Genomic DNA, 18,842 nt, shown 5'->3' on the forward strand with positions numbered 1-18,842 from the left:
CATGGATTAGATTTTAACCATGTCCCTATCTGTAGGGAATTTGTATGTTCTACCTTGTTTGCATGCATTTCTTCTGACTGCTTCCACAATCCAAAGTCAAACTCATTGGCATATATAATGGGTCCAGGGTGTGCGTTACACAAGGGCCACTGGGTCCAAGGAGCCCACAACTCACACTATGCACCCATGTTTATTATGTACTCCTATGGAGTCTAGCATCAGTGCTGCAGAAGCAGCAAAAATCACTGGAAAAATGGCACGTCAGACAATTTCCAGGAAAAGGACGCATGTGCAGTAGAAAATTTATCAGGAGCATTTCGTGGGCACCATCTTACCAGAGACCTCTGCATGCGTAGTGGACTCTGGCAGAATGTAGGAGACGCAGTGGGTGACAGGGAGAAGGTGGTAGTGAGAGACAGAAGGGGACAGGGACAGGGTGATGGAGAGAGGCAGAGAGTGATGGGCAGAGGTGGTGGATGACAGGTGGAGGCAGAGAGTGATGAGCAGAGATAGTAGGAGACAGAATGGCAGTCAGTGATGCCAGGGAGAGGCAGAGGGTAAAAGGGAGAAGCAGAGGGTGACGCCTGGGAGAGGCAAAAGGTGAGGCCTGGGAATGGCAAAGGGTGACGGGAGAGAGAGGGTGATGGGGAGATAGTGAAGCCACGAAGTGGCAGTGGGTGACAGGCAGACAGTGAGGAAATGGGTGATGGAGAGAGATAATGGGAGATGGAGAGGCAGTAGCTGACAGGGAGAGGCAGTGAGTGACAGGGAGAGGTAGATGGTGTCATATGGGATAAGCAGAATACGAGAAGGGGATAGGGTGATAGGAGAGAGCAGGTGATGGAGAGATGGTGTTGCTGGAGAGACGCAGAGGGTGAGGCAGTGGTTGACAGGGAGAAGCAGAGGGTGACTGAGAGAGGCAGTGTGTGAGTGATAGTGTTAGATGGATAGTGGCAGACAGAGAGGCAATTGGTGATGGAGAGGCAGAGAGTAATGGGAGAGGGTGACAGGGTGATTCCAGGAAGGTGGCATTACAAGTGAAAGTATGTACTGGCACCAGAGTGCAAGAATTGTCATGGGCTGACACTTGCAATGCCACAAGCACTTCCATTATGTTGTTTTCACTATTTCCCTTGTACCCATCAACATAGTGATGCCCAGTGAAAATCAACATATTATTGTCCCTCCCTTCACAACACTTACAGGACTGGGTCTGATGCTGAGTAGGCTGTGTAGGATGTTTTTCCAACCTGGCGTGGATATGGGGGCTGCTGCTGCACATGCAAACGGCTACCCTACCAGTCTGAATCTGCTCCTCCTCACCTTGGCACAGGGACGGTCAAAAGATCCTGATGTCAGACACCCTACGCCCAAGGACAGCCGCTCAGTGACAGAGAGGAAGCCTGTCCCATAAAAAGGGGGAGGAGCTGAGAGGAGAAGGGAAGAGCGCTCCCTCCTCCCCTCTGGCCAGACAAGGACTGCAGACCGCAATGTTTAATTTTGGCATCTGGGAAACTGGCGGTGGGTGGTGCAGTGCTGGTGGCGGCATATAATGAGTCAGTGTGATTCACTGTAATGCCGCCAGTTGTGAGCCCGTTCACTGCGACGGGCCCTGGTGCATTGCACCGGCTGCACCACCGCTAGTTCCATGGCTGGTGTCTGCACAGAGGGTCTGATTCAGATGCAGTCACAATGCTGACGCAGCAGTGATCCTTTTCAGTGACAGAACTGCGAGGCATTACATATGTAGCAGCCACCCACAAGTGAACAGAGACCCCCACCAAAGCCATCACAACATGCTCAGTCACGCCATACTCCATCACATCCATGACACAGATGCAAGGAACATCTACCCAAGTGCCTCAATGGTCGCGCTGAATGGCTGCGTGAACTGCGATGCTGGCGCTATATTTTATGTGTATGAGATTGCTCCCAAAATGGTCATGACACACCTGGGTTTTTGCAGACACTGCCCGTTACCGCCCCCAAGTGGTCTCTTGAAGTAAATCACTCTGTGCAGTCTACCGATAACTGCAATACTATCAAGGTTGTGACCACATCTGAATCAGGCCCATAGTCTGCACAAGGGCCCTCTCCTCTCTTAAACTGCCCCTGGACATACAGATTTGCCCTCACACATCTTGCCTCAATACGCCACGTAGTGAGAGATGGTGTGAATGAGCTGACAGATCCTGTGCAAAGCTGTTAATGTTGGGCATCTTATTTGCATCAAGCAGACTCTGCTGATTAAAATGATATGAAGCATGCCTATACGAAATGTACGTTACAGTGTTTTCTAGGAATGGTGTGACTAGAATGGCTGTTTGACATGCAGGGAGGCTACATTTAAGTGGACACATCTGTACTGGCTGGCTAATTGGCTTCTGACAGAAAAATTAACATTAGTTTGTATATTTGTCTTTGTGTGTATAAAAAAAAATATGAACTGTTTTGAAGGGATACGTGTATACTTAAAACAACAGGTAACTTTTTTATTTTATTATTTATAGTTATTGCTGTGCAAGTAAAAGAAGAACAGATAGACCACTTTGAGCCTGGAGAATCAAACATGCGGGTTGTGAACATGGACATCAAGGATGAGAATAAAAAGTAAGACACTAGTAGTGTCTGGCTGAATACGTCTAAGTACCTTCATTTCATGTCCAAGCTTCACTCAGCATTAACCAGAAAAAGAAAACTGTTTAGTAAATACTGAATTTGTTAAATACCGTCTCCCTTTTTTATTTTTGTAGAAACTTAAATATATACACCCTGAGTTACCTAACATTTTTGACAAGATAAAACTCCTTAAATATTTGCTATACTATAATGCAGCTTACATATAAAACCTGCGATAGCCTAATCCAGTGGTTCCCAAATGCCGTTATCCGTGTTTGTGCACAGATGGTATAATCAAACTGACTAACTGAGGTACTAATTAAGTCACCTGTGCATTAGCATAGATTAACACCTGGCCTGTTAGGGTGCCTTGAGGACCGCATTTGGGAAACAGTGGCCTAATCTATTTTAAAATGTCTACTTGGTTCTCCCAAATAATCTGCGACAATCATATTCTATTGTGGTACAATGGCAACCACCGTCCCCTGGACAGTATGATGGTGAATATTTTCTTAAGTTTTGCTGCCAGAGAGAATATCACTTACGTTTTGTTGCCAATGGGGGTTATTCAAAGTTCGTAGCAGTGTTTGCTAATTTAGCAAAAGCTGCTACAGATAAACTCGCATGATGGGGCCACCCAGCTCAGGGCAAGGCATGTGTAGCACCGCCCAGCGATGCGATCGCTTTGCAGAATTGGGACTTAGAGGTAGACCCCCTGCATACGCAGCCAGGCTGCCTGTACAGGTGGTGCGGCGCCATGTTTCGCATGGAACACAGGTTACATCATCGAGCCACCCTGAAAACGCCCATGACATGCCTGTGTTTCCTGCTCCACTCCCCCCCCCCCAACGCAGCGTCACCACCTCTGACCGCCTGCCGCCTGTCAGTCACAATGCAATTTCATGCTTCCAGGATGCCATTGCATTGTGAAGGGTCACACACGCACAATGCAATTGCTACACATGCGCAGATGGGCGATAAGTGTCTGTCTGCATTTTTAGCAAGACAGCGATCAGGTCTGAATAATCCCCATTGTCAGCAGTATCTTTACAGTGATATCAGGGACTTCAAACTACCAGTATCATGTATCAGAAAAGCATTCAAATCTTCTCAGAAGTCTTAATTACGTCTCAGTAAATGTTTAAATTATCAAGCTGTGGACTATTCATTAAATATACATTTCTTATAAAAGGATGTGTGTTTCATATATTTTTATATTTCATTTCAAATAAATTGTAAAAACAAAACGTTTTAAAATAGTACTTTGTATTTTTTATTAATGTATTAATGAAAAAATAGTTTTAATGATCAGGGTTTTGTTTCTACTGACATACTAATGCATACCTCCCAACATGACCCTCTCCAGGAGGGACAGAATGCTCTGCTTCTGTACTTTTCTCTAAATGTATGATTGCCATCACCTGTGCTGAAACACCTTTCTTATCAAAACAGTGCCGGCAATCACACATTCATCCGGAAGTGAGCCGGAACCAGAAGTGCCAGTGTGTGGAGCGCACGAAGGGGACATGCTTGTGCGGGACGCTGAGCCGAAGGTGTTGGTGTGAGTGTGAGCCAGGGACTGAGCGGAGCACGCAGCGGGAGAAAGTGCTCCTCCTCCGTGTGTGTGTGAGCTGGGCTAAGTGTGTGTGAGCTGGGGAGCCGGAGAGTGTGTGTGAGCAGGGAAACTGGAGGTGCTGGGAGTCAGAGTGTGTGTGGGAGCCGCAGTGTGAGTGTGAGCCGGGGACCACTGTGCCAAAGGCGAGTGTGCGTGAATGTGTACTGGGGAAACGCTGAGCGGCAGGAGCGTGCTGCAAGGACAGTATTGCAAGTAGTGGGCTGTAAAGACAGGGCAGCTGGAACATTGGACAGTGCTGCTGCAGGGAAGGTTGACAGCAAAGTAGGAGAACATCGCTGAGGGCAGTCCAGACGTGGCCCGTACACGTCACTTCTGACTGAGGCTGGAGCCAGGAACATCGCTGCAAGGAAGAGCCAACACATAGGGAGCAGGTACCTATGAGTAGGTGCTGCTGCAGGTGGTCGTGACTCCCCCCGGACATGCAAGTATCATTTTTATTATTGTAGTAACTGTTTTATTGACTGTTTTCCATTGATACGTTATTATACATTGTATTATCAATTACTTTACTGTACTGAAAATTGTTTCTCTCCACAGCTAGGCTATAGTATCATATTGTATTGCATAGTCTGTATTGTTTGTATTGTATTGCATTGTTTTTCTGACGGTAACAGGGAGTTAGTTTTTTTTTAAACAAAATGGGTGGGACCGTGATTGAGAATCTCACTCAGTGCATGTCGTGCATGATGTATGCGCACCTGGAGCAACCGTCCCAGTGTGAGTACATCTGCGCGAGGTGTATGCGAATGGTTTCTCTGGAATCCCAAGTAACCAATCTAGAGCAAACCGTTACGCGACTGTGGGATATTCACAATCTCGAGCAGAGCTTAGATAGAACGGTGGAGGGGTTGCAGGCGGGGACACCGGTAGAAGAGGACGAGGACAATCAGGTAGCTAGCTGGGTCACGGTTCGAAGGAAAAAGACGAGGGGGAGACAGGACGTCTCTGATCTACCAAACCCCAATAAATTTGCCCGATTGGATGAAGATTCTGGGGATGGCAGTGAGGAAATGACGGAGCTGGAAAATACCATTCCCTCTAGCAACCGAAGGGGCGGTCCCTCCAGGACAAAGGGAATAAGAGATAGAGGGGTACCTAGTCAGATTGTGGTGGTAGGGGATTCTATCATCAGGAAGACAGGCAGGGCAATCTGCTACCGGGACCGTGATCGCCGTACAGTCTGTTGTCTCCTGGGTGCTCAGGTACGGCACATTGCGGATCGGGTAGAAAGATTGTTGGGAGGGACTGGGAAAGACTTGGTGCACGTTGGCAGAAACGACAAAGTTAGTGGAAGGTGGGATGTCCTTAAGAAAGATTATAGGGACCTAGGCCAGAAACTAAAGGCAAGGTCATCTAAGGTAATATTCTCTGAAATATTACCTGTGCCACGCGCTAGTCCAGGGAGGCAGAGGGAGATTAGGGAGGTAAATGTGTGGCTTAGAGACTGGTGCAGTAAAGATGGGTTTGTGTTATTGGAACACTGGGCGGACTTCTCAGTCAGGTGCCATCTTTTTTGTCGCGATGGATTGCACCTGAATGAGGAGGGGGCAGCAGTGCTGGGGGGGGAAGGATGGTTAGAAGGGTGGAGGAGATTTTAAACAAGATGCTGTGCAGTAGACGTTCCTTGGACATAGCCTTTATCAGGAGATTGTCCAAGTAGGGGTCTATGTTGACTCCCATCCTGCGCAATTGCAGCATCATCTCCGCCATGACTTTGGTGAAAACCCTCGGAGCTGTGGACAGGCCAAAGGGCAAGGCCTGAAACTGGAAGTGGTCATCCAAGATGGCGAACCTGAGGTAAGCCTGATGAGGGAACCACATGGGAATGTGTAGGTAAGCATCTTTGACATCCAGGAATACTAAGAATTCCCCCTCTTCCAGACCGGACCACTGCCCGCAGGGATTCCATCTTGAATTTGAACACCCGCAGATACGGGTTTAGAAACTTCAGGTATAAGATGGACCGCACAGAACCATCCGGTTTTGGAATGACAAAAAGACTGGAGTAAAACCCCCTTTTGTGTAAAGGAGGAGGTACTGGAACTACCACCCCTGTCCGCAAAAAGTTTTTTAATTGCTTCTTGCAAGGTAACTTTTCCATCGCGTAAAACTGGTAAGCCTGGTTTGAAAAATCTGTGAGGAGGAAGTGCTTGAAATTCCGGCCAGTATCCTTGGGAAATGAGATCCCTCACCCAAGGATCCTGGCAGGACTCCGCGCACACGTGGGCGAAGTGTTGAAGGTGGGCACCCACCTGAAAGTCGCCTTGCTGCTGGGGCCAACCGTCACGCGGAAGGCTTAGCGGCAGGGGATCCGGTGGTCTGGTCCAGGGAGACAGCAGTTGCAGGTTTATGGGACTTCCCACGAGATCCTCTGGAAGTAATGGAGACCCCTCGGCCCCTGCCTCTGAACCTTGCCACACGAAAGGACTGCAAGGAGGGACCTGTGTAAGAACGTCGAGCAGGTGGCGTGGCCGACGGCAGATAGGTAGACTTGCCTGCCGTCGCCTGGGAGATCCATTTATTAAATTTGTCCCCAAACAAGGCATCACCTGTAAAGGGAAGATTTTCTTTTTGGAATTGGCGTCCGCTGACCATTGACACAACCACAGAGCACTGTGTGCCGACACTGCCATAGCACATCTTACACAATTCCTTAATAGCCTCACTCCTAAAATTTGCAGCATCCTGTATGTGTTGCAGCAATGTAATGTAATGACCTCATCCCGGTCTGGAGAGTGTAAACCATCAATAACAGTACAGACCACTTGACCATTGCCCTGGAAATCCACCCACAAACAATTGTAGGGCGTTGAGCTGCGCCTGCTGCCGTATAAATTGCCTTGAGCGTGGTCTCAATTTTACGGTCAGCTGGCTGTTTCAGGGATATAGCCCTGGCACCGGCAATACCAATTTCTTAGACAATCTGAAGACAGACATATCAATTGACGGAGGGTTTTCCCATACCTTCCTATACTCAGCTGGGAGGGAAAAGGTAGATAGAAACCTCTGAGGAATTTTAAACTTCTTGTCAGTGTTTACCCATGCCTCCCTGGCCAGGGAGTTTAATTCCTTTGACACAGGAAAAGTGGCTGAGGTCTTAAGTCAAACATTAAAGTACAACTCCTCATCCGGTTCTGCCTCCTGATCCGCTATGTGAAGAATCTCTCTTACAGCATGAATGAGGGCCTCCACCCCAGGGGACAGAGAGCTGTCCTCATCCATATCATCAGCACCTACATCAGGCTGATCAGAATCAGACTGGAGCACCTGTGGCAGTGAGCGTTTATGTGAGACCACTAGAGGGGGCTGAGAAGCCTTCTTGGTATCTGCTGCTTTAGCCACACAATCAATAGAGTGCTTTAACTTAAACCTGTCTTTCTCTTTTAGCAGCAGCTAGTTCTGAATTTACATTCTGAATCATGCTTTTAAAGCTATCTAGCCAGTCAGGTGCCTGTGAGCTGGGTCCCTGTGGAGATAAGGAACAATGCTCACACATGAGTGACCCCGCTACAGATGGGGTAGAGTTACAAGCAACACACATAACCATGTCAACAGACACAGCGCAGCCCACTGACCAACACCTTCACACAGACCCTAAAGAGCCCCTGGAGTGACACTGAGGAGCGGACACCAGCACACAGAACACAGCAGCACAATGTGTTGGAATATGTGTATGACCTAATAGTAGTGCAGCAGCGCTACTGCTGCCGTGCTCCCCCTTGTCTATGACCCCTTGGTACCAGTCTTATAATCTGTAACAGCGTGGGTCCTGGAGGAGCAGCGTGCATGCAGCCTTGATGATCCGCAGCAGCAGGGAAATGGCGCCTTCCCGCCACTGGTCCCGCTCCGGGAAGCCCCACCCCTTGCAATGGCATGCAGTCCCTAACATAGATTATACTGTGCACGTTACAACAAACATCAGAAATGTACAGTCCACACAAAGCCTTGAGACAGTGAGCACTGCGGGGCAACAGTCCTGAGCCAGTTTGTCCGCAGTGAGCACCGCAGCTCCAGGCCCGTGACCGCTGCGTGACTTGCCGCCAAAACTACATCGGGGACCCGCTGACTGGGACCCCAGTGTAACACTCACCGCACCTTGTGACTTCGGCATCTGTTAGAGGGTGGCGGTTAGCTGCTAGCATGGGCACACATACTAACGATGTGTGATCAGTACCTCAGGAGCTCAGTGTCCTGTCAGCTGGGATTACAAACCATTAACCCTCAGGAGGTTGGTTCGGTCCCCCCTCTAAGTCCCACGAAGCAGGTAGCCTGGCTGCCAACCAGAGCTACCTGAAAATAATAAACTAAAATAAAAAATAAAGGAAACTCTCTGGAGCTCCAGAGAAATGCACCCGGCTCCTTGGGCACATTTTTCTAAACTGAGTCTGGTAGGTGGGGCATAGAGGGGAGGAGTTTAGCACACAGATACACACACTAAAGGTTTTAAAGTGCCAGGCTCCAGTGGACTTGATCTATACCCCATGGTACTAAAGTACAAGACCCCAGTATCCACTACTTCTACACACTAGAAGACATGACCAATGTGAAAGATGAACAATGTGGAAGATGAGCAATTTCCCTTGAACTTCCCAGAACCCTGACAAATGAAATTGAGTGTACACACTAAGCAATTTTTCAAACAATATGAAAGATATCTTTGGAATTGGCACCTTTTTTATACCCCTTTCACACCAGCACCCCTGAACACAGGTTTTTGGCACATGAAAGCGCAAAACCCGTGTTCATGTGCGGTGTGAAAATGGTCCAGGGTTAAAGTACCGGGTCGAGTGACCCGGTATTTCAACCCTGCTCTTGAGCAGGGTTGAACACGTGTTCAACCCAGCTCACTGTGTGGTGTGAACGGGAGCCGGGTCGATGTGACCCGTTTCCTGTTCACTCTCTATGTACGGGTGGCACTTGGAAATCATGTGATCACCAAGCGCCGCCTCCACTGTGTCACCGCTGACGTCAGCAACCCGGCAATATGCCGGGCTGCTAACTGCTGTGTGAAAGGTGCCTGAGGCGGGTCGCACCCTGGGAGCTCCCATGTCAGGCACCCGGGTGTGACCCGCTTCAGGCAGTGTGAAAGGGGTATTACATATTTTAAATATTGGGGAGGCATTTCTGGGTGTGTGGGCAGGGCTGTAGAAGGGGGAACCAATTAAGTTTTTTTCACCCACTGCCCCACCAATTATATTTCCACTGTGCCACCAACTTAATAAAAAATTAATTATAATAGGTTTATATATATATATATATATATATACTCTCTCCAAGTGCGGCACTCCTGAGCACAAACACCACAAATCTCGTAGGTGGCATGATACGCGGATATATATATGTATATAGTATATCCACACTCACTGCTTCAGTATATCCATGTGGCGGTGCTCCATAAAGGGCCAATACAGTCCATAATGCATAAAATCCAATGGTATAGGCACTCACCAGTTAATTGCAGCATATGTTTATTTTACCTTACATGTGTCAAACAATGGCAGTCAATAGCAGCATGTCAGCAGCATGTCGATGTTTCGGTCCTTCGTGGATCTTTGTCAAGACCAACAATATTAAAACATCAGGTCACCCAGCAGCACAAATGCCTAATGAGCCAGTAACACCTTATATAGCAAACACAGACCACACTGACCCTCCCACATAATTAACTATCAGGAAGTAGATCGCATAGTGGTACTGCTAACCTGTACTTCAATAGGGTGGTCTTCACTTTGCCGGCGGTCGGGCTCCCGGCGACCAGCATACAGGCGCCGGAATCCCGACCGCCGGCATACCGACAGATCTTCTCCCTCTTGGGGTCCACGACCCCCCTGGAGGGAGAATAGATAGTGTGGCGCGCGCCTGACCGCCGGCATAACATACTACACCCCTTCAATATATTTATCAATAATGCCACACCATCTTCGGCATCAACATGTGTAACATCATGAAATCAATGTTAATCTTAACAACCTACCATAGAACTTATTAGTAGTTCCACGCGATCAATGATAATCACAAATGCGGCTTGCATTCCACCGGCAGTGGAACGCATACCATGGGCGGAAGCGGAAGTGACGCACTGCGCTACCCGGAACCAACACTGTGGAACGCGGAAGCGCGTCACATGCGTTCCACCGCTCATACCAACACTACAACACAACTAGTTAGAGCGCACTACGCTCCGCCCATGGTGCCATAATGTATGAAGGGTATCAGTGGGCATATGTGTCCATACATAAGGTGAACATTGCTAATCAACATACCACAATATTACATAAAAAAATACATTATAATAACATGAAAAGACATACATTGATAGATCTAGGTCATTACTGACCATAATAAAAAAAATCTAAAATATGAACATCCTAGCAACACCCTAATACTGAATACTCCGATGAACCTCAAAGGAAGTTCAATTGCAGCAGCCCAAAAAAACTTACTTTTATTACCTCAAAAAAATGTTAAATGAGTTCACTTCATTTAGTCCCCAAGGGGACCAAGGTGTCAAGCATATGTATCCACTTGACCTCACGTTGCCGTAGCAGCTTCTCAAGATCGCCACCACGTGGTAGCTTAGGGATATGGTCAATTAGCATACACTTCAAGCTTGAGATCGTATGTCCACTTATAATGAAGTGTTTAGCCACTGGCTTGTCCTATTTACCCATCATCAAAGCTGCCCTAATGAAAGTCCGATGATTGCCCATCCTATCGCGGAAATTCCTTGTTGTCATTCCCACGTAATAGGAGCCACAGGGGCACACAATAATGTAAATTATGTGATCCATGGTACTATGCAAACGATGTCGGATTTTAATTTAATTCCCATTATGTGGATGTGCAAAAGACGATCCCACCATCAGAGACCTGGAGGTCGTACAATTTGGGCATCGATAACAGCAATTCTTCGCAGGAGGCAACCATATTTCACCAATCTCACTTGGTTGCAGAGTAGGGCGCATAAGCATCTGCCGAAGATTCCTGCTATGTCTATATGCACATAATGCATGGAGGTTGTTTGTTAACCCCCTTTAAAACTAGGATCACTAGTTATTATGGGCCAATATTTACAGATTACTTTTTGTGAGTGGACCGATTCCACATCATATGTTGATGTAAAGATCATATGGCTGGTGTCAACGTTAGACGTCATCCGTCTAGTATTCTGTGAGTGCCTATACCTTGCCTTCTTCAAGCAACGTGTAATGGTTTTTTCTGTGTACCCACGCTCAAGAAACCGTTTACTCATCGGCACAATCTGCAGTTCGATGGCTTCAATAGCGGTGTTACGTAGAATCCGCATGAATTGCGAAATTGGCAGGCTTTCTTTCAAATGCGTCGGATGATGACTCATAGCTTTCAGAAGAGTATTGCGATCAGTTTCTTTTTTGTATAGGGTGGATTCCAACACACCATCTTGTCGGAAAACTGTCACATCAAGAAAATGTATTCTATTTTGATCCAAGGTATAAGTAAAACGAATTGGGCTACTGCAAGTAATCAGATAGGTCACCATTTCAATAAACTCTGTGTCAGTGCCAAGCCATGTTATGAAAACATCATCAATGTATCGGCCGAAAAATAAAACATTTTCTCCAAATTTAGGTATTATGATCTCATTTTCATATTTATGCATAAATAAGTTTGCATAGGCCGGCGCCAAATTAGAACCCATGGCTGTCCCGCTCAATTGGACATAAAAGTCCTTACCATACATAAAATGATTCTTCTTTAACACCATGCCTGCCAATTCCAACAGAAACTCGATTGGTGGACCCTCATGGATACTTTCAACCAATGCTTCTTTCACTGCCGATAACCCAGCATCGTGTGGTATCACCCTATATAAGGATTGTATAGAAAGGAGCCGCTACCAGGGAGGGAGCCGCTGCCAGCAATGTGAGCCGCTGCCAGTGGTGTCGAGAGAGGGGGGGAGAGGGTACAAATTACTTGGGCCCAGATCTGATGGAGGGGCCCAGTGAGGGTCCAGTAGGGGTCCAGCCCACCTCCCCCTTACCTAGCAGCAGCAGCTGCAGCTCTTCTCAGCCCAGCACACTCTGCTGTGTACTGTACTGCAGTGTGGCCATGGAGATGCTTAAAATACATTTTTTTTAACGTTTTTTTTTTTAAGGGTACATGACCACAACTCCTGTGATTAGGCCACGCCCCTTGAAAAGTACCTGGGCCCAGCCCGACTCTCGCCTGCCCTGGCTGCTGCCGGGGAGGAAAGCCGCTGCCGCCGCTGCCTAAGAGATGAGCCGCTGCTGGGGATGTGAGCAATGTCACATCGTGAACATCGATCATCGTGGCTCCATACAGACATGCCGTGATGAACGATGTCACAAGTGACATTGCTCACATTGAGCATGCTGCAGGGGCGACCGCCAACCTGCAGTCAACGAGTGCTGGTGCGTGCATCGTTGATTGCAGGACCATACGCACTAGACCAGTGGTCTCCAACCTTAATTGGGGTGTGAGCTACTTTCGGAAAATAAAACCTCTGAAGGAGCTCCCCCCTCCCCCCAATGCGCGTGCGTTCCTGTGAAAGTGGGCGTGGCCTCAAAAAAGTGGGTGCCGCCACTGTCGGTCCACAAGCTCTGATTGGCTGACGGCCGGCACCATATTAAAAATGAAGGGAGGAGGAGTGCCAGTGACTGCCCAAGCCCATGCGCTCTGGGAGCTACCGAAAATACTACGGCGAGCTACCGGTAGATCGTGAGCTACGGGTTGGAGATCACTGCACTAGACGATGTGAATGATATATCGTTCACAATCATCGTTATCATTCACATATGCAGAATATATTGTCTAGTGTGTATGGCCCTTAAGAGAAAGTTGCCAATTCCAAAGATATCTTTCGTCTTTCAAATTGTTTGAAAACTTGCTTAAGGCCCTACACACTAATAGATTTTACTAAAGGATACGAATGTTCTCGTTCATTAATTAGTGTGTAGGCACCAATGATGAACGATGCGCGTCCCTGCGCTCGTTCATTGTTGGTGCCCTGTCACTTATGCATGCAGGCCAATATGGACGAGATTGTCCATATTAGCATGCACTGCTATGGAGCCGGGTGACCGGGGGAGTGAAGAAACTTCACTCCTCCGTCACCTCTCCCCCGCCGCTGGTTCGGCCGTATCCGCCATTGGGCAGCTCGGCGGCATATCGACGAATGTGTGGGGAGCATTGGTGTGTACACTCAATTTCGTTTGTCAGGGCTCTGGGAAGTTCAAGGGAGATTGCTCATCTTCCACATTGGTTTTGTCTTCTAGTGTGTACGCCCCTTAATTCTCTCTGCACATGTTACATCAGTCCCACCTGCAGTGCAACATGGTTTTGCCCAATTGCTTACTTTTTTGGTTTGCTAACAAACCTGAATAACCCCCCCCCCCCCCCTTTGAAAATAGGCCCACAGCAAACTGACAGCATTGACACATTGTCACAGACTGCCAGCAGCCGACATCTCTCCCATCCAGCCCCAGCACTCTCACCTGAAATCGCATGGAGCCATGCAGGCAGTATGATGGCTGCCCCTCCCTCTTCTCCAGTCTCTCCTTCACTTAGGGTCCAGCTGTCACTCACAGTACCAAGCTCCACCCTCAGACTGCATGGGAAGCTGCTGCTGCATGAAACCTGGCAAGTTTAATGGCTTCTTGATTACTGTGTGTATACTGTTTGTGTGGTGTGTGTGTTTACTGTGCAGAGACTATGTAAGTCATACCCTCCAACATTTTACACATAAAAACCGGTACAAATTAGAAAAGTGGAAGTGGCCACGGGGATAGTAGGCATGCACGCCCCCTTTCCTATACTTTCAACGGTGTCAAAATCGGTACAGACTATAAAAAAAAAAAAGATACTGTACCTGCCAAAAAGGTACAGTTGGAGGTGTAGGGCTGTTTGTGTGTACTTTATGTGTGTGCGCAGTGTGCACTGTGTGTGTGTACAGCATATGTGGTAGTGGAGGTGTGTGTAGTGTGTACTGTGTAATCTGTGGGGTAAATTTACTAATATAGGAGATCTATTCAAGATGGGATGTGGCTCATAGCAACCAATCAGTTTCTATATAATTTATTTATTTAGCACTTTCTAAAAGATAATACCTGGAATCTGATTGGTTGCTATGGGCAACATCCCATCTTAAATAGAACTCCGATCTTACTAAATTTACCCCTGTGTGTGTGTATATGTGATGGTGGGGGTGTGTCTGTACTTTATGTGTGTGTAGCGTGTACTGTGTGTATATATATATGGTGGTGGGGGTGTTTGTGTGTACTTTATGTGTGTAGTGTGTGTGTGTGTGTGTATATATGTGGTAGTGGAGGTGTGGGTACTTTGTGTGTATATGTGGTGGTGGGGTGTGCATGCACTGTCTGTGTATATGTGGTGGTAGGGGTGTGTGTGTATATGTGGTGGTGGGTGTATGTGTGTACAGTACTTTATGTGTGTGTAGTGTATACTGTGTGTGTATATGTGGTGGTATGGGGAGGTAAATGTGTAAGTGGGCACTGGTATGTTGAAATTGATCAATAAATGGCTAATGAGTGCTAGGTGGGGGAAGTTAACAGGTGCTGCTGTGTGTGTGAGTGTAGTATCGGGTGCTGCTGTGTGTGTGAGTGTAGTATCGGGTGCTGCTGTGTGTGTAACTGTAGTATCGGATTCTGCTGTGTGTGTGCATGTAGTAATGGCTGCTGCTGTGTGTGCAGTATCGGGTGCTGCTGTGTGCGTGTAGTAAAGGCTGCTGCTGGGTGTGCAGTATTGGGTGCTGCGGTATGAGTATGGTAAGGGGTGCTGCTGTTTCAGTGTAGTAAGTGCTGCTGTTGTGTGAGTGTAGTAACGGGTGCTGCTGTGTCAGTTTAAATTTGGGTTCTGTGGTTTGAATCCAGTAATGAATGCTGCGTGAGTTTAGTAATGGGTGCCACTGGTCCAATATAATCATACACGGTGAGGCAAAAAAAAAACCTCCCAGATTTTTTGCCTCGACCTGTATTATTTGTGTATGGAACTGTTTGAAGGGGATGCGGTTATGTGACAGCCGGTCGTGAGACCGCCGGTCACTATACCAATGCCAGAATCCTGCCTGGTGGAAAGCCAGATAGTCAGCATGCCGACTGACAGGGACTATTCCCACTCATGGGTGTCCACGACACCCACAGAGTGGGAATAGAGTATGTGGCGAGCCACCGAGCCCACAAGGGGCTTCATTGTGCTCGCCCACCCAGCGAAATCTAAACACCGGGTTCCCAGTGTCACTATGGTGACCGGCAGTATCCCAACCGCCGGTCACCCATACCCAACCCGATATCTGACTCCTGACACTTTTCTTATTAATTGGTATAATACTGTGGAAGATATACATTTGGTCTGGTTTGGTTACACAAAGCTGGACGCTAGTTCTATGATTTCCATTTTTATCTCTTATTTTTTCATACTTCCAATGGGACTCTCATTGGCATACTGTGTTAACTAGCCCCTATGCAGTGTATTACAGAGGCTCTCCCAACAGCAGATCTTACGTTCTTCTATTAGGGTTGGACATTTTGTCGTACTTTCACTATCCTGTTCACTTTGCATGCACACAGGCAAAAAATGTCACATGCATGATTAGCCGCATCCTCTGTACTACTTACACACTGGGACAGGACTCAGGAGCATTCTTTGGGTGAGATTCAAATGATATATCACGCCCAATTTCCTTTCTAAAATGATCTCCGTTATCGTGCATTTTGCGCCCATAGTAATCAGGTTTACTGTGTAAAGGGTTGTGTGCCTCGCTACTCCAGGGGTAGCGAGCTGAAATAATGATACAACATCCCTGAGGGCAGAAACAGAACAAGTGTGGAAAGGGGTGAAAAGAATTGAATCCCACCCTTTGTGTGTGTCTCTCCCTAGACCCTCATTAGATAACAGGTTTCACAGGACCCAGACACCCAGGTGGGGAAGAATAGAAGCTGGGATCCCTGTGTAACTTACAGCTCTCTCCACACTCCTATCTCTCCTCTGGTTGGAAAGTACTGTCGGTAGCTCATGAAACCTGATACTCCTGTGTCTCTGCCTGCACTGCATACTGTCCTGCTCACAATCTGGCTGCCTGGTTCTGCTGCTGCATAAGAGGGAAAGCTAGTGATGTCAGTTTGGTCTGGCTGGGGCGGTCCCCTGACAAAGAGGGGCCCGGGGTACCGTATGCCCTGCATCCCCCTCTTAATCTGGCTATGACCACAAAGTAACACAATGCAATTTGAAGTTAGTGGCGGCACTTTAGTGACTTTATTAGATTATGCTGAAATTGGCACGCATATCTTAATACTGCTATAAAGCATTCTTAGTGTATCTGTCGGGCTGGCTCACCCTGCCTGGCAGACGCATCAATCAGCCCAGGCTAGTTGCTGCACTTATGGGATCTGGAAGCTGCCATTTGCTGTGACTAGCAGGCACTTCCGCTGCATTTGCAAGGAGCCAAAGCACCCCTGATAGCATGATGCAGACTAGCCATTCAGACTGCAATACAAGTCAGAGTAAGGAGTAGCGGGTGGTGCTGCTGCTGGGAGCAAATGTCTGTGTGTCTGTGCATTTGGGGGACCCGGCTGCAGCCGCTGCTGCTGCTCTCTCTCCCCTGCTACCACCATGCTTGCACAGTGGTGAGTACTGTACCATGGGATGATGCAGCTGTACATGGCAGGGAATCGCGGTGTGTCCCATCCTTCTGGGGGGCCTAGTATTGTTCCCAGTGATGAGCATCTCCTACAGCCTCTTCCCCACCAAGGTCACCTAAAAGATACCCCTACTTCTCCCTGTGACTTCCCTCATCCCACCCTGTGCCCACATTACCCCTCCCCATACCCACCTCACCCCACCCATGCCCCTCCTCAAGTCACAATCCCATGTGCCCCTTCACCCTTCCCTGTGCCCACCTCACCCTTCCCTCTGACCACAACCCTATAACCCCTCTCACCCTACCCTGTGCCCACCTCATTCCTCCTTGTGGTCCCCTCACCCTACCCTCTGCCCACCTCACCCCTCCCTCAACTCACCATCCTCTGAGATGGGTTCAGTACTATTTCCAGGCGGTCAGAATACCAGCGGTGAAAATACCAATGCCGACATCCCGATATTTGAAATACAGACAAGGGGAGGTAAGTATGCCCCCCCCCCCATCCCCTACCGCCTATCCCTCCGTTCCTGCAGCCTAACCTTACCCCCCCCCCCATGTGGCGCTAAACCTAACCAGTCCTCCCTCCCCAACCATAACCCGCCCGCTATACTTACAGTAGGAATGCCGGCTGTTAGGGTTCCTGCATCAGTCACCTGACTGTCAGGATTCTGGCATCGGCATTCTAACGGGGGGTCGGGATTCCAGCGTCAGTATTCCGAGTGCTGAGATCCCGTCAGCCGCCATCTTAACCGCATCCCCGAGGCCCCTCTCACCCTACCCTGTGACCCCCAAACTTACCACCTCCTGTGACTACCCCCACTCTGTGACACCCCTCACCCCTCCCTATGTCCCCTCATGACTTTATCTTGTGTATTATTGTCCCTCGCTATCCAGGGTTTAGTGTTGCTGCTCATCGCGTGGTCCCACAGAGCTTGGACTCCATATCACTGAGCTGTAGCCACTGTCAGAATAATGTCAGAATACACTGAACTATCTGACATGGGGGTGATTCAGAGATAATGGTAGATGTGCTAAATTTAGCACATCTATGATCATTTACTCTGACATGCGGGGGGACGCCCAGCACGGGGCTAGTCCGCCCCGCATGTCAGGCTCACCCTCCCTTTACAGGTATAAAAGCATCGCACGGCAGCGATGCTTTTGTACCTGACGAGTAACTTTCTGTCAGTGCAGCTCCTGCGCGCTGGCAGGGAGCTACTGACCGCGTTTAGGGTCGCAGCGGCTGTGTGTGATGTCACGTAGCCGCAGCGGCCCGCTCCAACATTCCGGACACCTCTGTTGATCGGACCACGCCCCACTAACGGCGTTCTAACGCCGTTGGCACACCCCCTCCCACGCCTCCTGTTGATCAGGCAGAGGCAATCGCAGCCAGTAAGATGCTGATAGCATCGCGGCCGCTGCGCGTGTGCACTCCACACAGTGATTCAGACTGCAGTGGCTGCCGCTGCAGCGATCCAGTCTGAATTAACCCCATGGTTGTCTCTGGGCACATTGTAAACTCAGTTTTACTTTATTTTCTTGGTTCGGGAGCATGCCCTCACATTCAGCCCTCTGTGACACCAAGCAGAGATAATTTCAGTCATGCTTGGACCATATTCTCTAACATCTACAATGTTTAGCGTTTCATTTGTTTCTTGTTGCCTCAAGAGCTTACAGTCTTTTGCAAAAGCAGCGGTTTTCTTTTCTTTATTTATGTGCCTTGGGAGTCTGAAAGAGCGCCTTGGTCCAGAATACCAGTGGGCCTACGTGTGTGTGTGTGTGTGTGTGTGTGTGTGTGTGTGTGTGTGTGTGTCTTTTCTCCTATTGGTGCCTACTGTATGTGTGTATTTTCTCCTAAAGGTAACTATGTCTGCAAATAAAGAATCATACAAAAATAGTCAGTAGCAATAACATGCTACCAATTGATACTAC

General features: G+C 48.3%; 1 protein-coding gene across 6 annotated transcripts in view; it reads left to right on the forward strand.

Annotated features, from left to right (window-relative positions):
- L3MBTL2 (L3MBTL histone methyl-lysine binding protein 2) overlaps positions 1-3,866 on the forward strand; it is a 772,791-nt gene extending 768,925 nt beyond the window's left edge. For all 6 annotated transcript variants that reach the window (XM_063940374.1, XM_063940377.1, XM_063940380.1 and 3 more), the window contains one exon: positions 2,511-3,866. In XM_063940374.1, the coding sequence (XP_063796444.1) occupies positions 2,511-2,614 (104 nt within the window). In that variant the 3' untranslated portion in view covers positions 2,615-3,866. The remainder of the gene's footprint in view (positions 1-2,510) is intronic.
- Positions 3,867-18,842: the final 14,976 nt, after the last annotated feature.

Source organism: Pseudophryne corroboree, chromosome 9, assembly GCF_028390025.1.
Source record: "Pseudophryne corroboree isolate aPseCor3 chromosome 9, aPseCor3.hap2, whole genome shotgun sequence".
Classification (NCBI taxonomy): Eukaryota; Metazoa; Chordata; class Amphibia; order Anura; family Myobatrachidae; genus Pseudophryne; species Pseudophryne corroboree.